Below are 15357 nucleotides of genomic sequence, written 5' to 3'. Positions count from 1 at the left end.
GCCTCCCAGAGAGCTAGGATTACAGGCGTGAGCCACCGCGCCCGGCCTCCTTGGATGGTTTTTAAACACAAATAGAAAACCCCTAGAATAGTTCCTGACCCATGGTAAGTACTAAGGGAGAGCCAGCCTTTATTATTATTGATGACACTGTTGGAAGTGGTTGGCCTGGTTCTAACCTGAAGATTATGGGACTATAGGTCTGTGCTCTTGACCATGATATGGCACCACTGTATACATGTGCCAGGCTCTCTGTTCTTAGCACCTCACAAGAGCTGGGTGGGACTGTCTGCAACTACCCTCTAACGTACGTACTACTGTGATCAGTGTTGTGATGCTTTAACTCCTCAGGAGGGAAAAAGGCTCTGGTTTGTGGCAATAGTCAAGTTCATACACAATGGCTGATTTCAAGCTACCAATGTGATGTCAACCGGCTTGCAAAATTCCTGAAAATTTAACAATTGGCTCTGTGAGCCAGTGCAAGCTGACGCCAGCACCACCCCATGATCCCCATTTGCAGACAAGGAAACTGAGGCTTAGAGATGATAAGTAACTCACCCGAGCCCACAGCTCTAGTGGGTGGCAAAGCTAAGACTTGAACTCAAGTCTGTACGACTCCAGGGCCTATGCACTTAACCAGCACTAGATCTTTATGGGGTAAAGCAGTTGGCACAGTGTCGAGACCTCCTGCCTGAAAGCTGTGTGACTTTGGACAAATCACTCAACCTCTCTGTGCTGCAGTTTTCTCAACTATATACTACAATAGGGAAGTTGTTCCAAATCATCTGATTCTTCTTCTAGTTCAAATAATAACCAGGAATCAAAAGTACCTGTTGATGTCTGAAATGCAAAATCAATTTCTATTTAAGGAGGAAGATAATAAGAAGGACCATGTGAAAAGAAACTTACAGTTAATAGCTGCTTTGTAAGGTGCCGGCCTGGGTCCAGCTCTGGCTGCATAGTGTTGCCAAAACATTGCTGGTCATCAAAACCCGAGCAGGAAACAATTTTAACATACACACAAAGGCCAGGATTCGAGTGAGAGGGTCAAGGCTGACAGCAGCTTGGGGCGAGTTAAAGAGGGATTCTCATTAAAAATCTGGCATTTGCCTTGTCAAGAGCCATGGCTCTTAAGGCGTAAGGTGGTGAGTGATCTTGAAATACAAAACGCAGTTAGGAGTTACTGGGCTGTTTCTGGCAGCTGACAAGGCAGGCTGGGGGCGTTCATAACTCCAGGCAGTTTCCAGGTACCAGGTCCAATGAGTACATAACTCCGTGTACCTCAATTTATTATTTGTGCTTTTAAAAAATGTCTAGCCAGACACAGGGGCTCATGCCTGTAATCTCAGAGCTTTGGGAGCCCGAGGCAAGGAGGATCATTTGAGGCCAGGGGTTGGAAGTTACAATGAGCTATGATCGCGCCACTGCACTCCAGCCTGGGCAATAGAGCGAGACCCTGTCTCTTAAAAAAAAAACATCCCAGTGAAACTACCCTGTGTGACACCATAATGGTGGATATATGTCATTATGCGCTTGTCTAAACCCACAGAATGTACAACGCCAAGAGTGCATCCTAACGTAAACTATGGGTTTGGGGTGACAACGATACAACAATGTAGGTTCATCAATAGTAACGGGTGTCCCACTCGGGCGCAGGATGTTGATAACGGGGCGGGGGGCTGTGCATGCGTGGGAGCAGGGGTGTATGGGAAATCTCTGTAGCTCCCTCTCAATTTTTCCAGGAACTTAAAATGCCCAAAATATAAAGTCTAAAAAAAAATACCTAAATTCCTTTTATCTACCCTCTGCTTGGGGCACGGCTGAGACCAAAGTAGCAGATATTGAAACGCAAATCAGATTCTAAGGCCAATTTCTCCTGCCTCCAATCTCAATTGCTCCCCAATGTCCCCTCCCCTTCCTCCCTGCACCCTTCTGGTGGCTGGACTCCCAGTCACCATCTATTCAGTGTATATTATGCGCCAGGTGCTTTGCCTGCCTGATCTTGGTTTATCAAGAGGCAGTGCTGTGGCGTAGAGTGGCTAAGAGCACTGCCTCTGCAGCTGGGTGGCCTGGGTTCAAATCCTGGTTCCATGGCCTTGGGCACGTTGCTTAATGCATGCCTCGCTCTTCTAGTCTATAAAATGGGATGATGGCAATAGTTATTAATAACATAATGAAAGCACTCCGCAGTGTGCCCGGCACCCAGTGAGAGCTATGCAAGGGCTGCCGTCAGCATTATCTTCACAATACTCCCGATCACTCACGCAGTAAGCATTATTATCCTCAATTTACAGCTGAAGAATTGGATCCAAGTTCACACAGCTGGGCCGTGGTGACGCTGGGACTTATAACCAGGACAGTCTAACTCACAAGCTAATGCTCTTTACACAAGGCTATTACACCTCTACCGAGCTCCTTCTAAATGCTAAAGTTACTGAGACTAAATAACCACTAAAACTTTCTTTTTTGGCAAGGGGAGCTACAGGTGTGCATCACCATGCACAGCTCATTTTATTTTTCTATTTTTACTTTTTGTAGAGACAGAGTCTCACTATGTTGCCCAGGCTGGTCTCGAACTCCTCAAGCGATCCTCTTGCCTCGGCCTCCCAAAGTGCTGGGATTACAGGTGTGAGCCACCGCGCCAGGCCCCAAAACTGAATTCTATGGAGTAGTAACTCCGCCCCAGGGTCTGGCCAAGCCTTTCCCTGTGCATTGACAGGATGCTGCGTGGGGACATCTGTTGACCCCAGAACTGGCTGCTCTGGCCCAAAGCTGAGGACCAGAGAGACATATCAAGGAGCCAGCAACGACTGGGGCCCAACACCTCCCTCTGGGATTTGTAAGAGGCAGACGTGGTTCTGTAGCAGTCACACCTTCCCTGTTCCCAGTACCTGTAAGCGTAAGGGATGGGGGAGAGGGAGGCACTGGCCGAGAGGGGACAGCTGTGGATCTTCCCTGTCCACTGCCCTCCCAAAACCTGAGAGAGAGATGGCTGCCAAGAGAGTCACTAGGTGACTCTGTAAGAAGGGGATGGCTAGGTGTGGTGGCTCACGCCTGTAATCCTAGCTCTCTGGGAGGCCGAGGTGGGAAGATCGCTTGAGGCCAGGAGTTCGAGACCAGCCTGAGCAAGAGTGAGACCTCATCTCTACTAAAAATAGAAAAAATTAGCCGGGCATGATGGCGCATGCCTGTAGTCCCAGCTACTCGGGAGGCTGAGGCAGGAGGATCGCTTGAGCCCAGGAGTTTGAGGTTGCCGTGAGCTAGGCTGACGCCATGGCACTCTAGTCAGGGCAGCAGAGTGAGATTTTGTCTCAAAAAAAAAAAAGCGGGGAGGGCGGGGAGGTTGGCATCTTTTTCTTTACAGGTTTCTGCTTAGCCAGGGGGCGTGTCCATCTGCTCTGCACATTCCTGATCAGAGGAAAGGAGAAATGAAGAGCACCGTGAGCAGAGAGAAGGATGGGCCTGGCAGATCCCGCACTCTGAGCCGCGGAGGTGGCGAGAGTAAGTGTAGCGATGCTGAAGGTCCCACCACAGCACCTCGTCCTGACCAGGCCAGAGTCTGCTGAGCTTCCTGCTGTCAGCCCTACATCTCTCCACTTAGGGTCTCTCTGGCCACCACAGTCCTCCCTGTTCCTGTCCCTAAGGCAAGCTGCAGGTGCCCAGGGAATAATTAAGGACTCCTGCGAGCATCCCAGAACCCTCGCCTGATGGCAACTGGTGCATAAATACCCCAGCTCCCTCCCCCCACCGCAGGCTGCACTGAGTTCTCCGCTAGGATTAAGTCCCAGTCGCCCACAGTGGTAACTTGCTTGTTATTGGTCTCATTTCCCCTCTTCCCTTCTGGTTTTCCTTGGCATCACCTCCCAAATAAAATACTCGCACTCAAATCTTTGTCTTGAGGTCTGTTTTTAGGGGAGCCCAACCTAGGATGACAGATGACTTTCCCGGGGGTCGTCAGACACCAAAGAAGACAGGTTTGTCAGAGGCGACACGCACAGACTCCACTTCTTAAGCCACAGAGCCCTGAATTCCAGGCTCCAAAGGTCTAAAAGGTTTTCCTCTGGACAGAGCAAATCTCAGGTTAAAGCAGCGTTCAGGAACATAAATAGCCAACATCCCGGTGTGCAAATGTCACTTTTGACTAAACACATTTTCTTCTTCCGGGCCCAAATCAAACACTCCTCCTCAGTGGGCAATCGAGCTTCGTAATATGAGATATTAATACTACGCCCCGACATGACTCAGAACTATTCTCCCCCATGAACTCCCAAGAGCACAGCGCCTTGAGTCTGCTCCTCCGCACGTCACCGCCACAAAGGCAGCCGTGTGTCGGGTGTGCCCTGCACGGCAGGCGCTCGTCGAAGCAGCCTGGGCACGGTACTCGCCAAGCCATGTCAGGAAGCCATCACAACATCCAACCAGCAAGTGGCAAAGCCAAGCTTCAGACCCAAGTCTGCCCAGCTCTAACAGCCAAACCCTTTCCACCTTCCAGCTTCCACCAGCCACCCAGATGTCTCAGAATGAGGTCCAGAGCTCACCTGTATTAGAACCTCCCAGCACAGTCACTAAAATGCAGATTCATGGGCTTCTCCCCCAAGACTTAGGAAATCAGAATCAGGAAGGATAAGGTCTAGAGACCCCACAGTCCCAGGCCCCAGGTGATTCTGACACTGGTTAAAGTAAGAGGGCCGCTGCGAGCGGAAAGCCCCGCCCTGTTTTATGTCCCTTGCTTACGGTTCCCCCCAAACTGGAGTTGAATGTCTCAGGGCTGGTCCTGGGCATCAAAGACCCTGCCTTCGAATCGCACCTCCAAGCTGACCACTGGTACCTCCACCTTACATGGGATCCGGACGGCCCCCACCTCTTGCCTAGGAGATCACGGCGATTATTCCTAACTGGTATCTTGGCTTCCTCTGCTCCTTTGCTCCCCAACATTTTCTTATGAACATTTTCAAATACAGAAAAGCTAAAAGAATTGTAGAGTGCACAATCAGATACATCACCTAGATTCTACAATGAACAGTTATCGATATTAATAATTCTATAATTATTTAAAAATACACTATTATATATTTGCTTTATTGCATACCCATCTGTCTACCATCACTCTATCTTTTTTAAATGCATTTCAAAATAAGGTGCAGATATTAGTACACATCCTCTGTCTTAGTCTAGTTGGGCTGCTGTAACAGAAATACTTTGAATTGGGTGGCTTATAAATAACAGAAATTTATTGCTCACTGTTCTGGAGGCTGGGAAGTCCAAGAGCAAGGCATCAGTCGATTTTGTGTCTGGTGAGGGCCTATTCCTCACAGATGGGACTTTCTTGCTTCATCCTCACACACAGGAAGGGACGAGGTAGCTCCTTGGGGTCTCTGTTATAAGGGCACCGATCCCATTCATGAAGGCTCTGCCCTCAAGGCCTAATCACCTCCCAAAAGGCCCCACTTCTTCATACCATCACCTTGGGGGTTAGGATTTCGACATATAAACTTTGTGGGGGACACAAACATTCAGACCATAGCACCTCTAAACATTTCAGCAGGCATCTCGTTAACCGGAGTTCAATGTTTGTTTATGGTACGGTTTTTTTAAAGATTAAATTTATACACAGTGAAATGCACAAATCTTAAGAGAACTTGATGAGTCGTGATAAATGGATACACCCGTGTATCCTTCCTAATGCTCAGTAAGGTTCCACATGAGCACGGGGCACCTCAGCTCTCTGCCACCCTTGCCCTTCCTTCTGAAAGCCACATGACTGCAAAGAGAAAATGAACTGTCTACATCCTGGATGTTTTTATGGCTCAAAAAAAAAAAAAAAAAGAGATATCTGCGCACTCATGTTCGTAGCAGCATAATTCACAATAGCCAAAAGGTTGGAGCAACCTAAGAGTCCATCAACAGAAAAATGAATGATAAAGAACACGCACGCACACACATGCACACACGCACACACACACAGAGGAATATTACTCAGCCTTTAAAAGGAAGGAAATTCTGACACATATTACACAACGGATTAACCTTGAAGACATTATGCTAAATGAAATAAGCCAGACACGAAAGGAAGAATACTGTATCATTCCGCGTATATGAGGTCCCTAGGGTCGCCAAACTCACAGAGAAAGTAGAATGGCGGCTGCCAGGGGATGGGGGAAGGAGGAAACGGGGAGTTATTGTTTAATGAGTATAGGGTTTCAGTTTTACAAGAGTTTTAGATGGATGGTGGAGACAGTTGCAAAACAATGTGAATGTACTTAATGCCACTGAACTGTACACTTAAAAATGGTTAAGGTGACACATTTTATGTCCTGTGTATTTTACCACAATTAAAACTAATAATTAAAAAGAGTTGAGCCTACGCAGATTTCCCCTCTAAATGGCTTTCAGTTCACTCAGGTGAGCAGCATGCCTCTTACTGGCCAGTACAATCTCACGCCTGCATCAATGGCCCCCGCACCGTGTCCTTACTCCCATCTTAGTCTGCCTAACCTTCTCCATCAGACCAAAAACGCTGTAGCTCCACTAGCTGCCAATTTGCTGAATGCCAAGATCACAGATGCGATGTTCAAAGGCATGAGACAGATGGGACATTTCTGCCCCAAGTCAGAGGGAGACTACATGCTGGCCCTGCCAGCCACCCATTCATCCTCGGCAAGGGTTCTCCAAGGCAGAGAAATATTGACAGAACCAGACCCTCAGAGTTGCTCTGACTGTATACCACAAGGACAGGCGGAAAACAAGGAATGGAATCATTCTGTCTTACACATCATTACACAACTGCACCCTCCCCTTCCCAGTCAGCTGACCAACCAAACGATTTGGTGAGGGCCGACGCCTGCCTCTAAAGCGAATCAGCAATTGCACTCATTCTAACAGCTTCAGTGCATGGCGTGAGAATTTTGTTTTCTGTCTACAGTACAGGCTATGGGGTTTGACGAGGGTTTTTGTTCATGCCCAATACCTCCTCTTCCACATACGGAATGAAAGCGAAGCAGCTCCCTGGACATCTGGTCCTCAGACCCTCCACTCCTTGGCTCTCCCCCCATCCCAGCAACTGGCTCTGCCTGAACCCCCCTCACCCTTCAGGGACTGGCCCAGCTCTCAGCGCGCCTGTTAAGGCACAGCCTATCATGCCTATCATGTCCCCTCAACATGCATTGCCCCCTTCTTCCCGAACAGGGTTTCTCGAGCTCAGCACTACTGACATTTTTGGCTGGATAACTTTGTTGGAGGTGGGGGGCTGAGAAGAGGACCATCCTGTGCATTGTAGGATGTTTTGTAGCATCTCTGGTCCCCATCCAATAGATGCCAGTAGTGCTCTCCCACTCATAAAACAAATGTCTCCGAGTTGTCCCTGCTGCAGAAGCACTGTTCTAGAGTAGTAAGAGCTCTGGGTAGGCCCATGGCCACTCAGGTGAAAATCAAATTTCCCAGGCTGGTTCGCAGCCAATGACTAGCTGATGTAGGCGGACAAAAGGCCGGCTCCCCTGCCTCGAGGAGGAACAGCTCTGCAATGCAAGCCTGTGATCCAGAGTCCCCTCTCCACACAGGTCAGGCTGAAGCCAGGTGTGACTTGAGACATCCTCGCTTGGCTGTCACCCTTCTCCCATCCCGTTTTGTTCTCTGCCTTGCAGGTTTTTCTCAAGCACCCTGGATGGGTTGAATCGTGTACCTCAAAAGGACAGGTTGAAGTTCTGACCCCAAGTACTTCAGAATACAACCTTATTTGGAAATAGGGTCGTTGCAAGCATAATTATTTAAGTTAAGATGAGGTCACACTGGAGTAGGGTGGGTTGTGATCCAATATGACCGATGTCCTTAGAAGAAGAGAAGAGACCCAGACACACACAGGGCGAAGGCGGCCACGCAACAGCAGAGGCAGGGACTGGAGCAAGGCGCCTGCAAGCCAAGGCACGCCGAGGGCTGCCAGCAACTGCCAGAGTCTAGGAAGAGCCAAGGAAAGATTCCCCTACAGGTTCCAGAGGGAGTGTGGCCCTGCCCACCCCCGACCCTGGACTCCCAGCCTCCAGGACTGAGAGACAGCAAATTTCTGTGGCTTTAAGCCATCCACTGTGTGCTGCCTTGTTAGGGCAGTCGTAGCAAACTGGTGCACGTGCAAACCCCCGTCTCAGGCTCTGCCTCCAGGGAACCCAACCAAAGACAACTGGCCTTTCCACTCAAAGAGCATCAGTTCCAGAGGAAGCGCGACGTTGGCGATAGCAGCACGGCCTCCCCTCAAAGTTTCCACGTGCCTTTCTTTGTGCGAGCTTCTCACCTAAGTATGATGCCAGTGTTCAAAGAGAAATATTCATATAATGTGACCACCTCCAAGTAGATTTCAACAGCATTTAAAACTCCTGCTTAAAATACATTTGCTCCCTAAATTCAATTGAGCACACCCTGATCCAGTCCCGTGGCGGCGGACATACCATGTTGGAATTACTGAGAGTTGGTACCGCAGTCTCCAATACAGCACCTTCCTATGAATATTCGGTCAATTTTGACCATTCTTTTTTTTTTTTTTCCCCCCCGAGACAGAGTATCACTCTGTCACCCGGAACAGTGCTGTGGCATCAGCCTAGCTCACAGAAACCTCAAACTCCTGACCTCAAGCGATCTTCTTGTATCATCCTCCCTAGTAGCTGGGACTACAGGCGTGTACCACAATGTCCGGCTAATTTTTTCTATTTTTAATAGAGATGGGGTCTCGCTCTTGCTCAGGCTGGTCTCTAACTCCTGACCTCAAGCAATCCTCCCACCTCAGCCTCCCAGAGTGCTAGGATTACAGGCATGAGCCACCGTGCCCAGCCAACTTTGACCCCTCTTAATAAAATGAGTCTCGGTTGTACCTTTATTACCGCCGCATGCAGCACACTGTACTAATGGTTTGCTGTTTACCTATCTTTCCCCCTAGACTGGGAGTTTCTTGCTGATGGGAATTGCATGATATTCATTTTACTAATCCAACTAGAGATCCCCAGCACATAATAGGACCGCGAGAAAATAAGAAAAAAAAAATGAGCAAACCAGGGAAGAAGAAAGAACAAAGAGTAACAAAGAGAGGTATAGAGAAAGAAAAATATCTTAAAGGTTGAGATAACTCTTCCCAAAACTCCTTTGAGTAGTACTAAGAAAAATGCATCTTAATCAGGATAGAGGGATGTAGGAATTCACAGCCAGGATTTAGAGTCAAACCCGTAGCGACAGCAATTAACAGCCACTCTCTACCTGATGAAGGCGCCGGCTGAAAGCCCCACTGTGACAGACCAGATGAGTGATCAGAGCGGTTGACCTGCCTGAAACATTTCCATTTTATACCTACTCTTAATTCACAGAGGCACCCGAAGGTCCCCATGAAACTAAGGCGGCAGCCCTCTGTCTGGGAGAAACCTGTGCCCAGTGACATAAGACAGGCCCGGCTGTCTCTCCGACAGCCCCCAGATTAGCTCAGCTCACGAAACGCCAGTTCCTCTGCTTCAAGAAGGCACAGTGCCAGAAACGATCAGAAACACTGTCCGCCTCCGGCCTGCCCAGTTGGACACTCACCAGGTGCGATTACTGTGTAGGACACGGGACAGTGAAGCCCCACAGGCTTGCTCTGAACAGGCTCAGGACAGAAGACGTCCTCTCCTGACAACCAGGGCCGCCACTCGTGCAGGGCTCCCCACCCACCAGGCCCCCAGTGGGGCTAGCTCATCGACTCCTGACCTCACCCCTGCAAGGGGGTCTCCAAGCCCCCACTTCGCCCGTGAGGAAGCAGAGGAACCCCGTGCGCGCAGCTAGGAAGCGGTGGGGAGGTCGGGTCCAAGGCCATTTTCTTTACACGCCACCCCCAGTGGCTCCCCATGGAAAGGCAGCTCTTGTGAACCTAATGGCGGCTGAGTCCCCTCTCCTGTGCTTCACTGTCTGCCATTCCTGTGTCTGCACCAGGCCACCCCAGTGTCCTGTGGGAGAAAGGGGGGAGGCGGGGAGAGAGAGGAGGGAGGGGAGGGGAGAGTAGGGGAGGGGAGGGGTGGGGACAAAACCATAGTGATGTGCCAGGAAGGCTTTGCTGAAAAGGTGACATTGATCCCAGACCTGAGGAGGGAAGGTGGTGGATGTCTGGATTCTCTGCATCTCCAGGGTCCCCCGCTGAGGTTAAGAACGCAGCTTGGCAAGATAGAATTTATTGTGTCTAGTGGGTCTTACTCTTTCAACTGTAAGTTTCTGGAGGGTTGAGATGGAGGAATTCTTTGAAAACCCAGTGATATCAAACACCAAGGAAGACACCCAGAAAGCACCCACAGATCTTGACCGTGTGGCGGGGAGGAAGGCCACCCAGAGGAACGGCCTGCGGTGCTGGTTGGGATCACAGCTGATGCTGCCAACAACCTGCCCGCCGTCCCGGCACCCTCACCACTTCGGCGCACACGGGCCTGGCGTGCAGCTGCCAGCTCCTGCGTTACTTTGCACTTGCGGATGTCAGAGGCGTCTTTACCTGGCAGTGCAAAAGGCCAGAAGTGCCGGGGAATTAACCTCAATGACTGGCAGCTGCTGGGGTATAAACACGCCAGCTCCCTCGCCCCCCTCCCCCAGCGGCGTGGCCTGTACACAGGCTGCCAGTGTCCTCAGCAGGCTGAAACGGTCCAGTTGCCCCCAAATGTAGCCAGCTTGATAATGCATCCGTTGTGTGACCACTCCCTCCTGGTGTCACCTGCCTAAGAAAGGACCTCCCTTGCCTCGGGGTCTTCTTCTTGGGGAATCCAAACTAAGAGAAGAACAAATCTCCTATCTTTGAAGATGCATCCACACACGCACACGCCCAGTCACACGCTCTGACAGGCGAACAGTCCCCCAAATGTGATACTGCGCCACCAAACCCCTGGCCAACAGAGCCCAGCTTTGAGAAGCACCTCTGTGTGCTCGATGCAAAAGAACCCAGCCTGTGTCACACAGGACTGACTGTTGTCCCCAGCGTGATGGGCTAGATCGGCCTTGTACTGGCTGGGTCTTTTCCTTCCCTCGGGCTCCCCACATCCTTCCACCTGCAAGCGGTGGACAGTCGTCCTCCAACATGCAGGAAGGTCCAAAGGTCTACTGGACACACAGCCCGGTCCGTGGGTGGCTCCCCTGGGCTGCCCAGGGGAAGGAAGCCAATCGAACAATTTGCCTGAAAAACATCCATGCATCATCCTGTTCTCCAGTCCTCATTTCCTTTCCCCCAAATCAATTTCTGAAAGTCAAAATGATGGATGGCTTTATACTCGAGACAATCATTCTCCTTATTAAATAACTCAGCATCGATGACAAAAAAACTCCCTGAGTGGTGGTGGGTATATGATTCTATACATGTGATAAGATTTCACAGAACTACACACACACACACACACACACACACACACGAGCAGTGCATGCAAAACTGGTGGAATCTGAGCAAGGTCTAGTGTAGCTACCGACGTCTATTTCCTAGCGTGGCTGATATGCTCTGGTTGTGTGAGATGTCATCGTGCCAGATCAAAAGGACACAGGGATTCTCTGTCCTATTTTTACAACTTCTTGTGAGTTGAAAATCATTTCAAAGTAAAAATTTTTAAAAATAAAAAAATTTTTTTTGACCAGTAAAATAAAATTAAAATCATCACTTTTTTTTAAGCTCTCAGGAGGAGACACCGCAAACCCCCCTCTTACCTGAGAACTGGGGATCAGCGCCTTCCACCAGTGCCCGCCCTTGACCAGGTCAACTTCACACAAAGGCACGGAAACCTTCCCAATGACGCAGTGGCGCGAGAACTTATCAAAATCCACCACGGTGAGGAGCAGGGTCCTCCTCTGGGCTTCTAGGAAGGGGATCTCGAAGGTGTAGCGCTCCTCGAACACGGGCCTCTGGGTCTTGCGTTTGACCCCGGTCTGCTTGGAGTTCTTCTGGTCCGGCAGCAGACAGATCTTGACGTAGGGGTTGGAGTGCGCCATGTCCTGGCGCGAGCCGTCGTGGGAGATGGGAGGGGGCAGGTCCCTGGCCTCGATCACGCGCACGGTGAGGTGGTTGTGCAGCAGGTCGTACTGGGTGCTGAAGTGCAGCATGCCCAGCTGGTACTTGGACAGGATCTCCTCGTCCGTCAGAGAGTCCACGTCATCGCTGCTGGAGTCGAGGGAGTACAGCCGGGGCTCGAACTTTCTAAAATAATCGTCCGGGGTATAGGTCCGTCGGAGCACCGAGGGCTGGATGGGCTCCTTCTTGGCGCTAAGAACGCCGAACTCGATGGGTTTAATATCGATGAGTGGCGAGCTGGGTCGTCTGGACTCGAGACCTAAACAGCCACCGGAAATAACAATGAAGACCGCCACAGACGGGGCAGCCCTGGGCCGCTTTACGAGATCAGCAACCGTTCACAGGTTCGCTGTCGCCACTGCCATCGTCACGGCAGCTCGGCGCCAGGATCTGCTCCACGTGGACTGCGTATATTAAGTCATAGATGAAGAAACAGAGACTTTAAGTAACTTCCCAAAGGTCACACACTTGTAAGTGCAGGAGCCTTACCAGCCTGGCCCATCTGGCCCCAGAGTGTGACTCTAACCATTACCCTATACCGCCTCTACTTCTAAGAGAGTAGCCTCGGGGGCCAGAGTGCCTGGGTCAAATTCCAACTCAGCCACTTTCTCACTACTCATTATTACTCACTTACTCACTAGAAATGAGCCTGGGCACATTATTTAGATTCTCTGGGACTCGGTTTTCCCATCTGTAAAATGGAGTCAATAGTAGCACCCACCTTGAAGATTGTGGTAAAGATTCACCGAGCCAGAGCCTGGGAAGGGCTGGGCACGGACTGTGCCCACAGTAGGAGATCAATAAAGAGTAACGAGTGGTCATATTCAAACCTCATCGCTTAGGGGCTGCCTCTCCCTCCTCCACCAGCCAGCAGAGTTCGCTGCTCCCAAGCCCACCATTCAAACCTCTGCATGTCCCCCTGTCCCAGCAATGAGCTTGCAGCACTTGTTAACTGCCCCACCATCTCTCTCACCAGCTACAATCACGAGACTCTCGCCTGACACGTGAGCGGGATTCTGAGGAGGGTGTGCTGGATGCAAATCACCTGTGTCTCGAGCTGCGCGCAAGACTTGGAAACCATCCAGCCCAGCGCTGTCCACAGAAATGCAAAGTGAGCCAGAAACGCAAGCCTCACACGTAACTTAAAATGTTCTGGCAGCCGTGACTTTTAAAATGTGCAAAAAAAGAGGCAAAATTCATTGTAATCATTTATTTTGTGTAGCCCACTATACCAAAATCCTATCATTTCCACGTGTAACCAATATAAACACATTTTAGTGAGATACCTTCAATTCTCTTTTATTTTCATACTGTCTTCAAAGTCCCGTGTGCACTTTACGCTTCTGGCACGTCTCGATTCAGCCTCCCAGCACTTCAGCACTTAAGTGCTCAAGAGCTACGCGTGGCCGGTGGCTGTCGTACTGGGCAGCGTAGGTCCAGCCCTCCCATTTTACACATGGGAAGACTGAGACCTAAAGAAGTCCAAGGTCCCTCCTCTTCCACTCTGTCAAATTCTTGAACTCTTTTTTTCTACTCCTTTTTTCCTTCTCCATCTACTCCCAGGAAAGATTAGACACTCATTCTCTCCACCTGAGTGGATTAGTTTCACGAATTTTAAGTTTTTATTCTTGGTTAAGTGAGTTTCACTGACATCACCCGAATGAGAGCAGGGAGACTTCCGTGGAGTGAAAGGAGGCTGGGAGTCTCCAGGCTTTATAATCCTTTCTCCCCCACCCGATCCTGCCATTTGGTCAAACACGTACGCTACACAACAGAGCAGGCAAAGTAGGTGGCCAACTTTGACCCATACGTACATTTTGTTTAGGTTTAACAGTAAGGAAATTTCAAAGAAAATCCAGATTACTGGTTTCTCTTTACAAAGATCAGGCAATACTGGGCCCACAAGCCCGCACAGCTACCAGTGGCTACAGCTGAGCAAAGCAGTCACCCACCTGCTTTCAATGGGGCATTAGCTTTCCAATTGGCCACAGTCCCCACCCTGCCCTAGTAACTCTCCGGACAGAGCATCAGCTGCTATTTGTCACTGCCTTAGGGCAACGTTTGTCTCTATACAACCTCTGCACTCGGCCACAGCCACAACCCGCCTGACCCCTGAAGTCACCTGAATTAGCCAACTCTGTTATATAACATAGTAACACCCACCTCTGAGGATCTGAAATGATATACACCGATATGTCAATCATTTGAGCCGATCCCATCAAACTTGTAATTAATAAAAGCAAAAATCAATCAAAATGACGGCTTCTGACTAAACTCAGCAGAAATCAGGCGCAATGCACTTCCCTGCCACACTGTCATTATTTCTCTCTATCCCATCTCCTGGACTGTCACCCTCTGCCTCTCCCCCAGCGACAACCCTGCCCTTCATGTCTCTCCTCGGGAAGGCTGCTGAGTGTCTGGGACAGCCAGCCAGGGCCACCAGATAGTCACGGCAGGAACACTTACTCGAAATCCTCCGGGTCAGGCTGTACGTGGACTTGGACGTGTCTGAGGACGAGCGTCTCCCATCTGGGGAGCTGGTCCGTGGGGTCAGAGGGACTTCGCTGGCTGTGTGGACGGAGTCACCGTCCTTGTCACTGCTCCGGCTGGCCATCCTGGAGGAGGGGACGAGGTCAATGGTTGTCCAGGAATCCCGGGGGACTACCATGTGAACGTCGGCTCTCAGACCCATTTTATGCAACTTGGAATAATGCAAACCTGAAATAGTGTGGTATCCTTAAACTCTCAACAGTGTCTTGCTTTTTGCACAAAATGTGAAATGATATGAAGAAATAGTCCCCAATTTAGAACAATCTGTCAAGGATGTGCATAATTTCAAAGCGAGGGTTGGGTGGAGGGACGTGTAAACTTAGGCTATTGCCACATGGGGGCGCCACTACGGCTAAGTGAAGCCGGAGACCTGTCACTCTTCAGTCTGGAGTGAACTGGGCGGCATCCAAACTTCTGCAAGTGGCTTTTGGGGGCAAGTGTTCTGCTGTTTTAACAGTCACTGTGTCTATAATTTCACATCTTTTAAAAATATCCTATAACAATGTCACTCAAGGGTTCTTTGAGTGGCAGGGCTACAGCTACCAAAGAGCCCTGAGAACCAACGATTTAAGAACAGAAGTTTGGTGTGGAGAAATAGCTATGAATTAGCAGAAGCACCCATGACTCAACGTGCGCCCAAAGAAGATGAGACATGCTAAGAAACTCAAGACGGGGAACGGGGGAGATGATACAGGGTAGTGACTATGAGCCACCCTCTGGGTTTGAACCTTGGCTGGGTGACCTTGGGCAAGCCCCTTTCCCTCTCTGCGCCTCTG

General features: G+C 50.0%; 1 protein-coding gene across 2 annotated transcripts in view; it reads right to left on the bottom strand.

The window, feature by feature from the left end:
- Window positions 1–15357, bottom strand: part of SYT17 (synaptotagmin XVII) — a 77605-nt gene that overhangs the window by 51356 nt on the left and 10892 nt on the right. For both annotated transcript variants that reach the window (XM_012647824.1, XM_012647823.1), the window contains 2 exons: window positions 14498–14646; window positions 11671–12290 (listed from right to left, as the gene is read on the bottom strand). In XM_012647824.1, coding sequence (XP_012503278.1) covers window positions 11671–12290; window positions 14498–14645 — 768 coding nt within the window. In that variant the 5' untranslated portion in view covers window position 14646. The remainder of the gene's footprint in view (window positions 1–11670; window positions 12291–14497; window positions 14647–15357) is intronic.

Source organism: Propithecus coquereli, unplaced genomic scaffold (genome assembly GCF_000956105.1).
Source record: "Propithecus coquereli isolate 6110/MARCELLA unplaced genomic scaffold, Pcoq_1.0 Scaffold27, whole genome shotgun sequence".
NCBI classification, from domain to species: Eukaryota; Metazoa; Chordata; class Mammalia; order Primates; family Indriidae; genus Propithecus; species Propithecus coquereli.
This window is presented reverse-complemented; position numbering and strand designations above follow the sequence as displayed.